The 20,870-nt window shown below is 34.7% G+C and overlaps 1 protein-coding gene across 1 annotated transcript in view; it reads right to left on the bottom strand.

Annotated features, from left to right (window-relative positions):
• Nucleotides 1-20,870, bottom strand: part of HPSE2 (heparanase 2 (inactive)) — a 657,615-nt gene that overhangs the window by 582,994 nt on the left and 53,751 nt on the right. Inside the window, exon 3 of the mRNA XM_078077262.1 lies at nt 13,069-13,230. Coding sequence (XP_077933388.1) covers nt 13,069-13,230 — 162 coding nt within the window. The remainder of the gene's footprint in view (nt 1-13,068; nt 13,231-20,870) is intronic.

The raw sequence follows: 20,870 nt of genomic DNA, 5'->3' as shown, positions 1-20,870 counted from the left end.
GTAGAGAGAAGGAAGATAATTTTTTGATGAATCAAATTTTTTTATATTATCCCAAATTAAAAATTAAGAATACAGAGGATTTCTGGACCTACTTGATCATTCTCTTATAGTGCCTCTTGAAGAGTAGAAGTTCTTAATTTTAAGGAAGTTCAACATTTCATTTCATAACTCATGCTATTGACCAAACCCAAGGTCACCTAGATTTTCTTCTATGTTATCTTCAAGAAGTTTTACAGCTTAATGTTTTACTCTTGGATCTATGATTCATTCTGAGTTAATTTCTGTGAAAGGTGAAGGGTCTGTTTCCAGATTTTTTTTTTTTAAATGTGGATGTCTAGTTGTTTCAGCAGAATGTGTTGAATTACCTTTCCTCTTGTCAAAGATCAGTTTGTCAAAGACCAGATCAGATATTTGTGTGGGTCTACTCCTGAGCTCTCTATTCCATCCCATGATCTATTTGTCTATTCTTTCACCAATATCACATTATCTTGATTACCACAACTTTACAGCAAGTCTTAAAGTTGGGTAGTGTCAGTCCTCTGACTTTGTTCCTCCTCAGCATTGTGTTGGCTATTCTAGGTCTTTTGCCTTTCCATATAAACATTGGTGTGTAATTTTCGATTCATAATTTTGTATCCTTTGTCTTAAAGAGGGCAAATAAAATTCTATAAACTACAGATCCCACAAAACCAGAACCTACCTTTATGTGACTATTCAAGCCACAAGTGTAAATTAAAACCTGGAGGAAGAAAACAGAAAGTGAGGCCCTGATGTATATATCCTCACACAAGCAAAAGAGAGAGATGAGAAAAAAGAACCAGAAGAAGAAAGAAAGATTGAGATCCTCCAAGTTGCTCAACAATTCTAATTCCAAACCACATCTGCAGGTACATACATATCTCTAATTCTAGTGTACCAAAAAAAAAGGTACTTACTTGTAAACTGATTTTTTTATTTGAAAGCACCAGAGGCTGCCAACAAATTTGAAGAAAATGCTCCTGTGCTTTTCCCTTTTAGTTTGCCAAACAGTCCTTAACTTCTGAAATAAGTGCTAACCAGAATTTTTATGGAAAAGCAAAAACTCAAAGATCATTAGCACCACTTCCTTCTGAAGACCTTTCTGATTCCCTTAGGTCAATCCAGACTATTCCTCTAATATAGCCCTAAACACAGTGAGCTACAATTGTTTGCATGTTTGTCTCCTTATCATACTATACTTTCAGGGAGGGCAGGGATCAAATCAAATCTTATCTACATATCCCCAGTGGACAGCAGAGTACTAGCACACATATAGGTGCTCAGATATGGGTTGAATGAATATTAACAAAAGGCAGATACTATGATTCCAAATTTATAAATGAGGAAGCTGAGGCTTGTCCCAGGGTACATGTGAAGCAAATGGCGAAGCTGAAATCCAGGTCTCTCAACTCTAAAAAATATCTCCCTAATATATTAACCATCAATCACTGTAACAATAATATATTTTAAAACATTAATCACCTGAGAATCAAGTGGCTATTCCAAATGAACAAAATGTTATTTTTCCCTGCTGCGTAGTACAATTTATCACTTCCTACTCCCACCATACTTTCACTCACCCAGATTATGTGTGAAGCTTTATCTGCAGACCTGTGAGTTTTCTTCATACTAAGGAAAGGAACAGGTAAACTATAACAGCTGAAGCTATTGCATTCAAAGGAAATAGGCCAAAAACTAAAGAAATTGTAGGATGGTGGCATTTCTCCTCTCCAGAACCCTAACAGAGACTAGAGCTGTTCTAGGGGGAAAGGGTGGCAAGCATGTTCATGTGCCCATGCCCCTATGATCTCTATACTCTACTTCCTCCAAAGCCTCAGCCCTTACACACACACACACACACACACACACACACACATACACACACACACACCCCAGATGCATGAAAAACTTTAGTCCTGACAACAATCATGAAACTTAAGGACTTGCTTCTTTTGAAATCTATTTAGCTCTTTTTCACTTTGCATTGTGATAGTACCCAAGACATGAGCTTATTTATGGAAGATTCCCTGAAGGACAATCTCTTTATTAATAATAACAACATAATAATTATAACACAACATAACTAACACTCATTGAGTATATGGCTCTGTATTAATCACTTCATAATATTAATCTAAACCTCACAAACCATGTAAAATATTACCTTCCCTATTTCAAAAATAGGAATGAGATGAAGTAGTTTGCCCAAGCTCCACACAACTAGTACATGGTCAGCACAGGATCAAAACCTGGGTCTGTTTAACCCTAAAGTTTCTGCTCACATCTATCCTCTTACACTACTTTGAGGAACAAAGAACTTCATAGGTTGGTGGTCTCCAAATTTTTTTGATTGTATATGAGTAAAACATTTTTATCATAAATCATCCATATATAAGTATTAATATATATGAAATATATAATTGCATATATGTAATACATACATATATTACAGATGCACTTATTGCAGTTGTATTTTAGTTACATTACAAAACATAGGTCAAAATAGAAACTCCTAATTAATCAGCTAAAAATTAAATAAGCAATATTTTAAAGTTGTTTTATTTTGATAATGGTTCAAAATCCTTTTTTTCTCCTATTTAAAAAATAGTAATAATAATATCTGGACATTATAAAACTTTCAATAAGACACATTATTGAAAATAATATGTAAATTCAATTAATTACAATTTTCAAATAGTCTTCTTGATAATTCAGAAATTTTTTGGATAACTTCTTTTCAGATTATTTTTACCAAATTATGTGACTGAAAAAGACTGTATGTAAGTGTTGAATCACTAAATTGTACACCTGAAACTAATATTACACAGTATGTTAAAAGTGGAATATAAATAAAAACTTAAAAAAAAAAGACAAACCATCAGCTGTGCAATTTTCTTTTTGTTCCTTTGTGCTGGCATTACTAGAACCATATTTAATCCAATTTCTTTTTTTAAAAAAATCTCTTTGAATCCACTTAACCGGGCACATGTGAACTGCAGCACGTTGAAATACACTGAAAATAAACTAACAGATGATGTACATTATCAATTCCTCCCAATTATGAAAATTCCACTCCATTCTCAGAATAAATAAAAATGTATAAAACTAATAATTATCTGACAGTAATTAATTATTAGCAAAACTCTTCCACTCAATGGGGTTTTATCTGCACATCTCCTGGAGGGCTTATACACCCTCTTCCAAACCTGCCTCGTCCTTGGAGATCACTGACCTAAATACTCTAAAATACACCACTGGGTTCAACCAGACCTTAGTAGAACTGTCAGCATTTAATTCATTGCCCCAAAAAATCACTTTTATTCAATTACATTTGATGTGATGCCATCAGCCTAACTGAAGGAATGTAGGAGAAACTGCTTTCATAGTGAGAGAACAGGAGAACTAAAGTTAAAATGAATTCAAAGGACTACTTTTTATATCATCTTTTACAGACTATGGCTGAAAAGCAAGAAATAATCATCATTTCTGCATGTCCCCTAATACAAATACTCCTGCAGACAAGGAAGTTCATTCTGTGATTCATACAGACAAAGCTTGCATCAGCTTGGGAGAGAACTCAATCGATGCTCCCAAATCTAATTTTGAGAGAAGGAGAACATGATCACTTTTTAAAGATATCCTTTAGTGGTTGTACTAATTGTCAATAGAACAAAATGTACAGTTTGTATAATTATATCCTTTTTATGTTATGTGTTTTCTTATCATATTTACTGAAATGTAATTTTATGTTTATTAAATCTAAGAATAAGAAACTGAGTTTGTAAAAAACATTTTTCTCACTTATGTGATGGTTCATAAGAGGACCTACCAGCAACTGAGTGTATCTTTGTACTTAAAACCATAAAGCAGGGTGCCTGGGTGGCTCAGTTGGTTAAATGTCTGCCTTCAGCTCAGGTCATGATCTTGGGATCCTGGGATTGAGCCCTACATCAGGCTCTCTGCTCCATGAGGGGCCTGCTTCTCCCTCTCCCTACCACCCCCCCAACTTGTGTGCTCTCACTCTCTCTCTCTCTGTCAAATAAATAAATAAAATCTTAAAAAAAAAAAAAAAACCATAAAGCAGCTAGAGGAAAGGAGAACTTCTAGTCATTTATTTAACCTCATGGTTGTGTGCTTGTATATGGTCACTGACTTTTATGTAGACATTTCATTATGTAGACTCATTCTAATATGTAGAATACCACCTAATTTCTGTCCTGCTCAGTATCAGAGCTTCATGTTAGGATAATCAGGAAAAGTCTAATACCAAGTAATATTCATCTAGTTAGTGTCATGCCTTCAAGGAACTCAAAATGCTTAACCAAAAAATTATGAACAATGCTTCCCACATGACATGTTTTCAGACCTTTCTTTTCTAGGAAACTGAGTGACTCTTTGTGCTTTATTTTACTGATGCTTACATACATCCTAGATAACTGAAAAATCCAAGGTTCAGAGTGGTAGGGAGATTTATCATGAAATTACCACAAGTTAACAGCAGAGCTCAAAATAGTTTCCGATTGGTTTTATCTTACCATATTTCGTCAACTGACGTTTTAAATACAGACAAATTTCAGTACCAGAAAAGAAAGTGAGCTACCCAAGAGTAATATTTGCATTTGAAAATATAGTAAAATTAATCACAATAATAAATCTAACAAATATGGGATACTTACTTATACGAGGGCACTGTGCTAAAGCCTTATGCACACAATCTCATTTAGTCCTCAAATAATTCTCTGAGATATGTAAGATACAAACACCATTTTATGCCTGAGGAAATCAAAGCTAAAGAGAGGATAAAAATTTGCCCAAGATAAGAAAGCTGGTAAGCGGCTGTTCTTGAGTCAAACTCAGACTGTCTGATTCCAAAGCTCACATGCTGAATGAACATAACTAGGTAGAATTAAAAATTGCCCAACCACTTGTGTATTTCTGCACCAAGGGACCACCGTGATTCCTTCATTAATAAAGACATGAAGCAGATTCATTTATAAAGTATTTCACATTCCTTATCTTATTATTCAAACACAGATCAGAACACTGTTTCTCTAGTTATAACATACTCTGAGACGATGATTCCCAAAAGTAACTCCAAAAAGAAAAGCAATGCATATATTACTGCCAACCTATTAATGATGGGGACACTGATGCTTAGAAAATACTATGATTACACAGCTGGAAAGTCTCAGCTAAGAGAGGCCTTCCCTGATTGCCATATCTAAAGTAGTCTCTGCTCCAAACCTGTCAACCTCATCACTGTCAGAGTGATGTCACGGTAGTTCGACTGCTAAGAGATAATGCAGATAAAAAGTGCCCTGGGAGCGATGGAAAACCAGAGCCAGACTCACTAAGTGGAAAAACAAAACAAAACAACACTGCTAACCTGCTGCCCAGAGACAAGAGTTGATGGGAAGTGGCCAGGGAGAAGTGGTGAGAGGGGCTGCAAGACATCTAGAATTCAGGCAAGCCATGTGGCCCAGAGGCTGGATGTACAAGACCCAAATATCACCACAGAGCAGAAACACACACCATGATAAAACCTGGTTCTGAGCTAGGAACACCAAGGGCAAAAGAGACCATAGCCAAACTGCTAGCCTGCCAGGAAGAGAAATACAGAAAACAAAAACAAAATTTAAAGACTACTGAACTATGCACTCAACAAAAATAAATTTTAAAAGTCCAAGAATACATTTTTTGCAATATACATGACAAAGGATTACTATCACTGATATATAAAAAGGATCTTATAATTCAATAAGAAATCGACCAATAACCCAATAAAGTGGGCTAAAGAATGGACAATTCGTAGAAGAAATAAAAATGACAGTTAACCTCATTAGTAATCAATGAACTATAATTAGAAACAATGTCATATCAATTATAATCTATTACACTAACACATATAAAAAGAAAATAATTGGCGTTAGCAAAAAACAAATTAGTTTTCTCTTACACACTGTTGGTATAAGTATAAATTGACATGACCTTCCTAAAAGTCCATTTACTATTTACAAAAAAAGTCCACTTATTAAATGTATCAAAAGTTTAAATGTTCATTCCTTTGACATAGCATTCATACTTCTAGGAAGTGTACAAAGATACCTATGTAATGATGTTCATCACAGCACTGTTTAAAATCATGAAAAATTAAAGACAACCATGATGTCTATCAATAAAAGATCACTTAAATAATTACAATATACCCATAAAACAATTCTAATGTAGCCATTAAAAAGAATATAAGTCTATATTCTTTGATATAGAAAGATGTTCACAAAATATTAAGAGAAAGAATGTTACAAATAGGCATGTATTACATTACTTGGTTTGTATAAACTGATATGTGTTTCCTATATGTTTATAGCTTATGTATATGAGTATATGGATAGAGATGTCTAAAAGTATATTAATAAAAATATTATCTCTACTATAATCATAAAAATAATAAAGCTGCCCTCATTTTGAAAAAATATATTTTTACTTTAAAGTATTAGTTTTAGTGGATAAATATTCAGATGTTTATGAACATGAAATAATGAAGTCATTTCACTGAAATGTGAAAAGCAACCATTATCACTATTTTTCAATATTGTTTGTGAGGTTTTTAGAAATTAAATGGAAAATACTTGGTAAAATTTAGAAAAGAGACCAAAATCTACCTTTGTCTTTGATCAACAGCTTCTTTCTTACACTGGAAATAAGTTATAAAGAGAAAGAAATTCACTCTCAACATTAGCAAAGGTATAAAATATTAAAGAATAAGTTAAACAAAAAAGGTACAGGAAAAAAATTTATGAAATATTTTCAAATGACATAAAACAAGAAATGAACGAGTAAAGAGATGTAACATATTTTTAAGTGGAAGACTTAATATCAGAAAAATATCAATCCCCTCCAAATCAGGATATAAACTGAATACAATTCCAATCAGAATCCAGTGATGAGTATTCTTGAATGAGTTTCTCATTTCAAAAAGTAATTATATGAGAATAGCTATGAAAACCTTGGGGGGGAAATGAGAGAGTGGTTAATAAACCTTACCAGATATCAAAACAGTATAGCATTGGCACAGAAATAAAGAATAGAAAAATGACAGAAAATACAGTTCAGAAACAGGTGCACATATATGTGGGAGTGTAATATATAACATACATGTTTCAATTTAGTGGTAAAAGAATGTTTTATTTTAAAAACTGCATTCATAGCTTGGAAGAAAATAATGTGATATACTTACATCACACTAATATAAACATAAATTCCAGTTATAGGAAGAGATTAAAGCTCTAAATTAAAAACAGTAAAAAGATGAATGCTATCCAGGAAAATGGTTTGCAATACATATGACAAAGGATTAACATTCCTAATTCACAAACAGTACTCACAAACTGATCAACACCAATTTAAAAAAAAAAAAAGACAAAGAATATGAATAAGTAACTCACAAAACAAAATGCAAATCAACAATAAATATGTGAAAATATACTCTCTCTGGCTATCACCAGAAAATTACAACAGTGAGATAATAGTTCTCACCTGTTAGGCTTAGAAAGCTTGAAAAGAACACTGATCCCATTGCTAATGAGAATGCTAGGAAATAACTGCTCTCATACACTGCTAGTGGGAATGGGAATTGCTATAATCTTTTCTGAAAATTATCTGGCAAGGTGCATCACAATTTTAAGTGCAAACCAAAAAAAAATTCATAAATCAGACTTCATCAAAATTAAGACTCTGCTCTCTAAAAGAAACTGTTAAAAAAAAAAAAAAAGAAAAGAAAAGAAAAAGGGTGCTTGGGTGGCTCAGTTGGTTAAGCGTCTGTCTTCGGCTCAGGTCAGGATCCCAGGGATGATGGGATGGAACCCTGCATCCCTCTCCTCCCTGCTCATGCTCCCTCTCACTATCTCTGTCTCTCTCAAATAAGTAAATGAAATCTTAAAAAAAAAAAAAGAAAGAAAAAGACGGGGCGTCTGGGTGGCTCAGTCAGTTAAGCATCCGACTCTTGATTTCGGCTCAGGTCATGATCTCAGGGTTGTGAGGTTGAGCCTGACATTGGGCTCTGCACTGGGCATGGAGCCCTGCTTAAGATTCTCTCTCTCCCTCTGCTCCTCCCCTCCCCACTTCCCCCGCTTAAAAAGAAAAAAAAGATTCTCTTTCTCCCTCACCCTCTGCCCCTCCCCACTCTAAAAAAAAAAGGAAAAAGACAGTCACAGAAAAAAAAATATTTGTAAATCACATATCTGAAAAAGGACTTGTAGCCCAAAATATATACAGAACTCTCAAAACTCAATAGTAAGAAAACAAAACTCATTATTTTTTTTAAATGGGCAAAAGGCTTAAAACACTTTACCAAAGAAGATATATAGATGGCAAATAAACACATAAGAGATGTTCAATACCATTAGTCATAAGGTAAATTGCAAATTAAAACCACGAGATACTACTATATATTCACTAGAGTAGCTAAAATTTAAACAACAGACAATACTAATTGTTGGAAAAATGTGGATGAACTAGAACTCTCACATCCTATTGGAATACAAGATCATTTCAGCCACTTTGGAAAACAATCTGACAGCTCCTTTTAAGTTAAAACAGACACCATGAAATCAAGCATTCCCACTCCTAGATACTGTACTACCTAAGAAAAAGAAAAAATACATTAACACAAAGAGCTGAGAGCAAATGTTTATAGTGGCTTTATTCATAATCACTAAAAACTAGAAACAAACCAACAGAGGAATGGATAAAAAGTTGTAGCATGTTCACAACATTAAAAATTACTCAGCAATAAAAAGGAATGAAATGCTGATATATGCAACAAGTGAATGAATCGCAAAAAGAATTATGCTAAGTGAAAGAAATCAGACACACAACCACTTTATTATTCCATTTATATGACATTTAGGAACAAATATCAGATCAGATACAACTAAAGACTGAAGGGAGGGAAAGGAGATTGCAAAGGGAGACGAGAGAACTTCTAGGGTGAGGGAAATCTGTATCTTGATGGTGGTGGTGGCTATTTGACTCTATGATATATACATTTGCCAAAATTTATTTTTTCTTATAAATTATACCACAAAAACCCTGATTTTATAAAATTTAAAAATACAAACCTTTTGACCCAGACATCCCACATTGAGAAATCTACTCTACAGAAATAAATGTGTCAACATATAAATTAATGTACATTGACAGAGAAATGGTTAAATAAAGTTATATTTAATACCACAGAATGTAATGCAAATAATTTAAAAGACCTGGAAATAGTCCTCTGAGCAATTATAATTTATGGGAACTAAAAGAACAGTTTTCATTCCATTGATTTGAGCCCTTTGTTCAACTAAAGTTAGAAGAATAGGCCACAACAGGGAAGTATGAGCTTCTTTTGCTCAATTCATTTGCCACAGTAACACAGTAAAGCTGACCATAGGTATCCCAATCCACTTTGGAATCTAAGACTGAAAGAGGAGGTACAAAACAAAAAGTGGCAGCGATTAACATGAGAAGAGTCCTCATTGGAAAGCATCTTAGCTAATGCCATCCATTTATAATGGTTTCCATTCAGGCTGCCTGGTTATAGAGGGTTGACTATGACTTCACAGCACAAATAAATTTTGTTTAAATTTGACCTCATTTATGCAGAATGCTGTACAATTATAACATTGCTTGCCCTCCAGAAGCTTATGTTCTAAACAAAATCCTAGAAAATACATTGCCCCTTAAGGCTGACTTTTTCATTTGATTATAGGAATCTACCACAAAAGGTGAATTTACACCTCAAAAAGTATGGGAGTGGGGCAAAGTGAGGGGAAATGAATAATTGAATCTGAACCTATAAAAGTTATTAATCAGCTGTCAAAATTATCTCAAGTGAATTCATTCATCATATACACAGCAGAACATTCCCAACAAATATATAGAACATTATTACATTAAGAATCATGAGAACACAAAGAAATGGAAGAACAATCCCTGTTCTTCCTTAAAAGCTCTGGGACAACTGGAAGCTACAGAAGCATACATCCATGTACTGTGAGTCAGTGTGAAAAGTGCAGCATGTTACTTGTCACCAGTTAAAACAGTTCTATCACTGATGTTCTATTGGTCTTACTCCATCACCTTCCCAAAACCTTGGAGTTTATTTCAAAAACCCTCTAGATTATGTGAGGCTAACATTATTTCCATTGCTATGTAAATCATTTGCATGAAAACATTAAGACATGTTTAATACCATGCAAAAATACAATCCACTTTTCCAAAACTATGATACAAGGAGTAATACTCCAATAAGATATACACATTAAAGAATTGTTATTAGTTTCTGTTAACTGGGCTGTCACTAAGGACTGCAGAGTTGTTTCCTTTTATTGATTGGTCAGAAGACCTAGAATATCATTTGCCAGCATCTGAGGAGTAGCTGTTTAAGAGAGATCATGAGCTGAAATGCAGAGTATGAAGGCATGCCTCTCACCTCAACGCTGATAGTAACATCAGCCAAAGTTGGATTATCTAAGAATGAGGGCTTGCTAGTGAGGTGGAGGGCAACAACCATCATTTTTAATATGCTTTTAACTCTCTGACATTTCACTTTATCAATTTTCTACTATGCTGACTTTATTAACTTTTTCCCATACTATGATCTTAGTTATCCAATTTTAAAATAAAGAATATACCACAACTGGCTAGGAAACAATTATGATACCCTGCTACCCATATACATGAAATAAATAATTAAATAATTATTAATGTAAATAATTGAGGAGAAGGGTTGAGAGGAGGGCAGAAGTGTGAAGAAAATGAGCTCTTTCTGAGATTTTTGGAGGCCCAGTTTCCTCATCCTGTTCCACATAAATACTTTCATTGAAGACATTTCAAATATTATGCCAGAGTTATACAAAATAAGTGGAACATCACCAAGCAGAAATCCTAGAGTAGGTGTTCTGAACATGTTGGTAAAGAAAGTCACTTCATTTGAGAGGTCTCTGCCCCTTCAACCTCACCCTCCTTACCAATATACATTCATCACTGAAAAGGGAAATATTTACAAAAGTTAGTTTAGTTATGTTTAAATATTATGTTTAGCTGTCTGGAGACCATGTTCTCAAAATTTATACAAGAAATCAAGGATTAAACTTCATAACAATTAGGAAACCACACTGTGTAAAATCAAAGACTCAGTTCAAGGACATTAAAATAGTTTTATCATTGGTGCTAAATTGAAATGACTCCATCTCTTCCCAACACCTGGAACCAAAACCTTGTGAACTTTCACGTAAACAAACCGGGGCACACCAAATGCTCTGTCTACAGCAAGGTACCACCTCTGTACACGCATTTGGGTGAAAAATGTGGAAAATGCCTGAGGACTTTTTAAAGCAGCTTGGGAGAAGTAAGAGCAGGAAAGAGGCTCTTCTCTAGGGTAAGTTTGTTTAGTGGAAAGTAAGCAAGTTGTCAGGGTAAAAGTTGACAATGTTGATTCCAACAGTTTGAACTGCGAATAAACATCCAAAGGGATTATGTTACTGAGAATTAGAAAAGATTCCATTGAACTCAATAGAACACTTGTGTTTTCAAAGATAATATGCCTTCAAGCTACATTCTGGATCCACAGTTTAGGGTTAGAATTACCTTAAGCCCTTTCTATGCCACATTAAAGAACATGGGGTCTGACCGCTTTAATATGGACCTAAAATTAAAATAAGAATGGAATAAAAATATTTCATTTCTAATAACTGAATTAGAAAATACTAAGTACATGTACATTTGTACACCTGAGACAGAATAAAGAAATTTGGATAAAAATCTATGTTCTTCCCAAACATCTAAACTTAAACAGTTTCATTAACCAACTTAGGGAAATAATACATTGGCCATAAATCACTTTTGAGTTTTCCCTCCTTAATGACCTATCAAAGGGCAAAAAAACAAGGCCTATACTTATGAAATCCATAACCCTCTTCTCTGCTCACCAAAGCCACATTTAAATCTGGCTTTCATCTCATGCTGTTGGGTTTTCCACCAGGTACAAGATGAAAAGTTGGAAGAGACTTGTGCTTTTTCTAAAGCAAAACAATTTGGTTGCCACTCAGCAATTCCTGGTAAAATGCCAGGAAGCCTGTAAAAAAAAGTTAAAATTTTCCTAACTTGGAGTTTACAAAAATAAGTGTGAGATGTTCATAGCCTGTCAGACATTCCATCTCTTTATTTTTTAAATATTCATAAACAAGGGGAAACAGACACTTTTGATTTGTTAAACTTTATTTAGATCAATATACACAGGTAAGCCTTGCATGCCCTCAAGAAAATGGAGGTAACTTAAACAGCTCTTCTTAATTCATCTCAAGTCCTCCATGTTCTCACATTAGAGTCTGCTATTAGAATCTTCTCCAAAGTTTGACAAAAGCATGCAACTCACATGCTCTTTACCAGCCAAGTTTGCAGGCAGCCCTGCAAAAAGTTGCTTCTCCTTTGAGCTCTCACACAAATTCACTTCCCTCCTGGACCAAGGATGTAAGGGAGTATGGCTGTCTCATAGCCTCTTTGCTCTTAAAAAGAAAATCAAATTCTCCAGATATTTTCAAACTCCACCAGGAATAGAACATTCTCAGCTCAGCCTGTGGATCATTATCTCTTGTACATTTCATCTTTATGTTCACTGGGTTCATAGAAAGGGCATACACAGAAAGAGGAAAATAGCTGCTTCTTAGACACCAAATTTAGTAATTCTTTCAAATCTACTGGCACACATCTAAAAAGTCATATTTTTATAAGGCTTCATTAGGTTTCCATTGGTTCTGTCTTTTGAGAACACACATGCTGAGTTGCCTATAACCTCAAGCCAAAATACATCTGTAAACTACAAGAAATATTTTTTATAGGAAGACAAATGTCATCACAATTTAAAAAGGGATATAGTGGATGGAGACAGACAGATGTGGGCTCATCTAGAGCCCACTTTAATGTCTCCCAGGCATCAAGTTGTTAACTAATGGAGGCCAACAATCTACAATACTCTAAGATTCCAGATGACTCCAATAGCCTTACCTGTTAATATGAGATTGCTGTAAGTATTAGAGAATTGCTCCTTTAGAAGAACAAGATGCATCTGAGCTGCCTTCTCCCGTTGGAGCTCCAGCATAACATCAGGGTGCTGAGCAATCTTGCAGCCTTTCTGTTTATCCAGGGCAACATCACTTCGAACAATGTCTACAAAAAGAAATAAATGCAGGCAGCAAAAACAAAACAAAACAAAACAACAAAAAACCATATACACATCGAAGTCTTGTTTCACCCAAAATGACAGAATTTATAAACTACCAGTATTTCATCAGAATGAAGAGATTCGTAAGTAATAAACCTGAAGAACCTCCAACTTCATGATACATTCTGCAAGTTTCTCTGGTCATTTCCAAATTCTTTGGCAATTTCCATTTTATTACTCACTGTGACCTCATTTAAGGTTCTCACTCCTCCATTCTACTCTCAGCTCACCTCTAGGACTTATGCACTTCCCAGGGCCTTTTCTTAACAACTTTGTCTGAACACTAGTGACTATGATTATTTCCTCTACCTCATGCTGTAGGACCAGGTGATAGCTCCTGCATGTATATTCAGGATATGTGGCCTATTTTCAAATTTACCTCCCAGCTAGCCCATTGAGCTCAAATTAGGGCTGTCATTCTGTGGGTTAGCTGCTCAGGATTTCTCTTGCTATCTTTCATGTGCCTCTGGCTGCATTCTGACTCATAAATAACTCTTTCAATCTGTAAGTATTCTGTGGGTCACTGAAGAAAGCAAGAGGAGGGCTAGAGTCACTTTACAGATCTGCCTCTTTCCCAATTATTTCCCTATTAGTGACAGGCTGCTTTTTATTCTTCAGTATGATTTTCACCCAAAGCAGAAGTATCGTCCAGAAAATAGTCTTCCTCAAAAACAAACATTCTCCTAGAATGTTTCCCAATTACTAGGGAGCTTTGATGCCCTAAAGTTATTTATTTTACAAATTAAGATATAATTCAGCTGATTATCATTGAAACAAATGATGTTTATCAACAGCAATCTGGATGACAGCTCTAGGAACTTCCAAGTTTTGTGCAGCAAATTGAAGGACTTTAGGAGAAAATGCTAAAAATAATAATAATAATAATAATAATAATAACTGCTCTGCCACTGTTGACACCAATGGCTTCGGAAGGGAAAAAAGTAATACCCATGTTAATTGTACCAATAGGAAAGATTTGGTTCTTTCAGCAATGCTCAAAGAGAAAATAGGGCATGTGGCATGAAAGATGGGACACTGTTCTAGACAAATAATCTTCAAACCCATCAACATAGCCCTAATAGAGAAGCCCAGATATAAATGCAAACCCATGACAATGAGGGTTAGGATGTATGTTACACAAAGATTAGCCAGATGTGGGAATGGTTCTTAAGCTTCGTTGAAAACAGGGGAGCTGGTTGGAAACAGTGCAATATTTATTCCTAAACCTATTTATGCCAATTTCTAGACTGTAGGCAATAAAGTGAACTCATTTAACATTCAAGTAACTACTCTCATAGATTTTCTGAGGCTTGAATACAAAAGTAGAATAAATTAATTCAAGATACACTCTAGTTTTTAAGACCATCAATAGAATGAGAGGAAAACTTATTACACTGTATAATTGAATCCTTCCAATAATCCTATGAATGTGGCAGATATTGTTAACTAGCTGACCCAAACCCTACACACGTCCCTTCTACTTTGCTTTCCTCTATTATAGAGACTAAACACGAAAATAAACAATTTCCCAGCTTTCCTTGAAGCAAGAGGTGACCATATAACATGATTCTGGCCAATGAGCTGCAGGCAGACATCCTTAGGGGGACTTAACTTTGGGACAAAACCTCACTAAGAGAAAACCAGGATCTTTTTCCTTTAACCTGTTAGCCTTTCCTATTCCTTATATCTAAAACATAGACATGAAGCCCAGAGTTAAAGAAGTAATTTTGTGGCAATGAGTCAAGAAGCCAGAGGGCAAAGGACTACACACTAAGGATGGTGAAATGAAAGCTCAGAAGATCCTAAGTCCCTAATGTTTTTAAGGAGCTCCCATAGCTACCCTACTTGTCCTAGACTGCCCATCTCTTGATTTCTTGTTATGTGAGATATCAGTTTCTTATTTTCAAAATCCTGACCTGTTTTTGTAATCCTAAATGATAAAGAATGATATTACTATCCCTATCGTATATATGAGGAAACTGAGGTCCACAAAGCTTAAGTGACTTGCTCAAGTTCACAGTGCATGGTCAGTCCCCAAATCTAGAAATTTTCAAAGCCATTCCAGTGATCTTTCCAAAAGTTACTCCCACATAGAAATGCATGAATTTAACAATAAAGTATGGTAAATAATAAAAGTGAGGGACTAAAGAGAAAAACCTAACTATACTATTACAGCAGCATACCATAGATGGTCTATCCAGAAAAGAAATACGTATGATACTTGCCCAGAAAACATTACAAAACGTGTACCAAACATACTATAGAGAGTGGAGTTTAAATTATTCAGATATCTTCTAATAGAAGTCTAATACAAAAGTAGAACATCTACCAAACTCTCTATTTCCTATGTAATAAATGTCTTGCTCAGAAGGCAGAAAAAGCAAATATTATAACTGATAGCCTCAACATCATTCCAACCAGAACCTTAAAATGAAGTGACCATATTATCTTAATAATAGTAAGAAAAGAAAACCATGGGCATGGCCAAACATATGTCTGAGACTTTAGAAATGTACACCACAACAATGTTTGGGGAAAAAAATAGATATGCCATACAGATTCTTTATTCGCCCCTGATCTGTTTGAAATTGCATCAAAGACTAGATAAACAAACAAAAACAAAAAAGGATACTTATCAAAGATGTACATGGTCATATATATCTGGAAGAAGAGTTAATATAGATGACAGATTCAAAATTCAAAATTATCTTGACAACCTAGAAACTTATTAGCTGCAGAAGTGACAGAAAACAATGCTTCTGTAAGCCTATTTCTTCATGCTGTTATTGTAAAGAGTCATAAAAGATTTAGCACTATGCATGCCACATAATAAGAACTCTATAAAGGGTAGCTATTACTATTTTTGTTATTATAATACTCTACTTGTAGTATTATATGTTTTCCACCTGTAATAGTTTCTCATCTACAGTCCACCCAAAGGAAAGTGCCAAGATGGGAAATAATTTTATTTTTAAAAAATAGCTGAAAAAACAGTGTTGAACCTGGCAAAGAAAACATTAAAGATGACTTGCTTCATATAGAAGAGAAAACTGATTTATTCTGTATAAATACAGAAAGCCAAACATTATAGGAGTAACCAAAAGACATATGAGAGAACTATAACAACAGAAGCGGTCCACATGAGAGAACTATAACAACAGAAGTGGTTGTATAAGCAAAGGAGCTACTTGAAGATGGGGTGAGTTTCCCATCCCTGGAGATATTCAAGCAGAGACTAGGTGACACAGGCACCATAAAATGATTTCAGGATAGTCATTAAAACCTGCCAAGTACAGGGTTAAAGTACTTTCACCAACATTATATGAGGCAATATAACAGATATTAAAGGCAGATGCTTTGAATTCAAACATACCCAAGTTTAGATCCCAGCTCTATCACTTACTTTCTGACAGCTCTTAGACAAATCACTAAATCTCTCCTTTCCTAATTTTTTAAAATGAGAATATTAATAGCATATTTGTAATGAGCTTATACAGACAGTGATAGGGACATATTAGACATTCAACAAGTGCTGGTTGTTTCAGTGGGTGCTAATAATAATTATATTAATATTGGAAAGTTGTTACTGGAGGATATTATTATATCTTCAGCTCATTTTTAGCTCAAAAATTTTATGGCTCTACAAAAACTTATGCTTTTCTTTGTCAGACATGATAGAAAAAATAAAGATTCAAAGCCAGGAGACTTAGGTCCAAATTTCAACTAACTTACCAATTAATCATGAAACTATAGACTAAAAACTTAACATCCTTAACCTTGTGCCTTGGCTTTTTCCTGGTCTACCAAATTGAAAAGTTGATGGAGTGAATCATCTCTAAACCTCTATCCTCCTCCTACTAGCTCTCTCCTTCTTGCTGATATTCTTTATTGCTATGTGATCAAAGTAGTTCCAAATATCAAGCTATCCATATGTCATCTTCTCATCTCCCCCTATGGTCTTTATTCTGATATAGTTCAAGGATGCCAAATACCCAACATATACCCTGAGGAAAGCAACAAGGGAGAAATCATCCTGCACCAAAGGTCATACCCTAACATCAAGTTATCAAGTTATTCCCCATCAGGACTCTGGACATGTGAGTATGATCATGTTTGTATTTTTGTTCTTGCTTCTTTCTGTGATACATCTTTCTCCATTCTTTTTTTTTTTTTTTTAATTTTTTTATTGTTATGTTAATCCCCATACATTACATCATTAGTTTTAGATATAGTGTTCCATGATTCATTGTTTGTGCATAACACCCAGTGCTCCATGCAGAACGTGCCCTCCTCAATACCCATCACCAGGCTAACCCATCCTCCCAACCCCCTCCCCTCTATCTTTCTCCATTCTTTAATCAATTAGTGACCCACAGTTCTATTAGCCTAAAGCTGTAGTTCTTGTTGGTGCAAGTGACAGACTAGTGGACCAGCCAAAAATTTTAACAGGGAGATCCTAGAACTGGTACAACAGTTCTGTATTCTGATTGTTATATTGGTTACACAAATTCATATATGTAGAAAAATTTCATAGAATTACACACACAGAGAAGAAATAAATACACTTAAAAACTGATAAAATACAAAGAAGGTCTATAGTTTAGTTAACTTTCTCTACTATTTTTGCAAATTTTTAGGAGTCTAAAATTATTTCAAAATAGAGTTTAAAAAGAACTTAGACCTTTACCTCACATCATACACACATCAAAAAATTAACTCAAAATGGATCATAGACCTAAATAGAAGAACTAAAGCTATAAATTTTCTAGAATATATTGGAGAATGGCTTTGTTTCCTTAGGTTAGGTAAAGATTTTAGTTATAACACCAATAGTATAATTCACAGTGGAAAAAAAATAATGAACTGAACTTTACCAAAAGTAAAAGATTTCGCTTTCTAAAATATCATTAAGAAAATAAAAAGCTAAGACACAGACTGTAAGAAAATATTTGAAAATCACATATATCATAAAATATATAAAGGAAATGTTTACAACTTAATAAAAAGACTAACCACCCAATTTTAAACATGGGCAAAATATCTGAACAGACATTTCACCAAAGAAGATCTACAAATGGCTAATAAGCACATGAAAAGATGCTCAAATCATTCATTAGTCATTAGGAAATGCAAACTAAAATCACAGTGAGGCGCTACCCCTAGAAGGGCTATAATCTGAAAGACCGACAATACCACGTGTTAAGTATGTAAAGCAACAGAAGCCCTCATACATTGTTGGTGGGAATATAAAATGGGACAGCCACTTCGGAAAACACTTTAGCTGTTTCTTAAAAAGATAAACATAAACTTACTGTATGACCCAACAAATCCACCCTTAGAAATCTACCCAAAACAAATAAAAGCATATCTCACACAAAGACCTGTACATGAATACTTACAGTGGCATTGTGCACAACAGTCAAACTAGAAACAACCCAAATGTCCATATACTGGTAAAACTGATAAACAAAATGTGGTAGATACATACAGTCAAATACTAATCAGCAATAAAAAGAAACAAACTATTGATAAATACTAGACCGAGAAAACCTCAACAACATAAAGTAAGTGAAAAAAAAAAAAGACACAAAAAGATTACATTTTGTATGATTTAGTTTGTGTAAGATTTCTAGAAAAGGCAAATCAAATTGATAGAGACAGAAAGCTAATGTTGGTTTCCTAAGGCTGGTGTGGGAGCAAGGACTGACTGCAAACAGGCATGGAATGTTCTAATACTGGATTGTGATGATGGTTGCACAACTCCACATTTCATAGAAATAACAATATACTTATAATGGGTGAACTTTATCATATGCAAAGTATAGCTCAAAAAGGCCAATAAAAAGTAACAAAAATAATACACCCATGTTCCTAGCAGTATTATTCATAATAGCCAAAAGGTAAAAAGCAGCCCAAGAGTCCTTTGACAGATAGATAAATGAAATGTGGTATACACATATAATGCAATATTGTCCAGCCTTAAAAGGAAGGAAATTCTGACATATGCTACAACATTGGTGACCTTAAGGATAAGTCAAAGAAGCCAGTCATAAAAAGAGAAAAATGTTTTAAAAAGAGAAATATTGAATAATTCCATTTGTATGAGGTACCTTGGGTGGTCAAATTTATAGACACAGAAACTAGAATGGTGGTTGCCAAGGGCTGGGAGGTGGAGAAAAAATGAATTGTTGTTTAATGGGTACAAAATTTCAGTTTTACAAGAAGAAAAACGTTCTGAAGATGGATGATAGAGATAGCTACACAACAATATGAATGTACTTAAAACCATTTATCATGAACTTAAATATGGTTAAGATGGTAAATTTCGTTATGTGTATTTTACCACCATTAGAAATTTTTTAAAGTAATAAAAATGACCAGAAATATAGGGCTTTTCAAAAATTAAAACAAGAATCACCTTAGAACCTTGGTGCTGCAATGCCATTGTTACAGTCCATATTCAGTCTTCTCTGTAGATTATATGAGATTAAACACACAACTTGAATAGAATGGTGTATGCTGCTACTACACTTCCAGACCCTGAAGAATAAGGTGTGCAAGCTTGAGAGAGAATACTGTGGCTCTTCTCACACAAACTGACCAAGGATGAGGCTAGAGCCACTGCCTTCCCTCCTGGTTTCAATGCAGCCACTACAACAGCAGCAGGAAAAGAAAGGCTCTATTTTGCAAACCCTTGAAAGAGGTTCACAGATGCTAGAAGAGCCTTTGTGCCGAGAGCCTATAACCCCAAGTCAAAATACTCCTGGCCTATGCTCTTTTTCTTCTAATCAGCTAGTCCTTTAATTTCCCTGATTTAGTCCACCAGATATTTTCCCAATCTTCTCGTCTCTGATTTCCTCATCTTTTATTCCTCTTTCTCTCTTCCTGTACCTTCAAGTCACCAAATTAATCCACTTTGGTTTCAAAATGTCTCTTACAGTTATACCCTTCTTTTCGATTCCAATTAATACTATGTACTTCATATCAGGAAACTAAAACAGTGCGAGCCAGCATCCACAAATCCAGACTCATGATCTCCAAGGCATTCTGCATATCACTTTTAGAAAAAAAAAATCCTTCTTGGGGTATCTGGGTGACTCAGTTGGTTAAATGTCCAGCTCTTGATTTCAGCTCAGGTCATGATTTCAAGGTAGTGAGATGGAGCCCCGTGTCAGCCTCTACACCCAGCACGGGATTCTCTCCCTCTGCCTCTGCCCATCCCCACCTCAAAAAAAACCCTTCATTATTACTTTGTTTTAATTATAAAATGTTTGGAACAGAGAAATGTACAAAAAATACCCACCCACACCCATGTACCCTCACTCAGCTCTATCCTTGCATGACATTTTATCATATTTGCTTCAGATCAGTTTAAAGAAAATAGCTCAGAAACACTTGAAGCCCTCTGCTTACTTGTCTGCAATAACATTCTCCTTCCTCTCTCCACCTTCACAGAGATAACCACCATCCTAAATCCTGCAGGTAATACACTTACATAGCTGTATGTATGTATGTATGTATGTATGTATGTATGTGTTTGTAAGTATGCTTTTCTTACATAATAAAAAATACAGTATTAGTTTAC

Source organism: Halichoerus grypus, chromosome 7 (genome assembly GCF_964656455.1).
Source record: "Halichoerus grypus chromosome 7, mHalGry1.hap1.1, whole genome shotgun sequence".
NCBI classification, from domain to species: Eukaryota; Metazoa; Chordata; class Mammalia; order Carnivora; family Phocidae; genus Halichoerus; species Halichoerus grypus.
The sequence above is the reverse complement of the archived record's forward strand: the minus strand, read 5'-3'. Positions and strand labels throughout refer to the sequence as shown.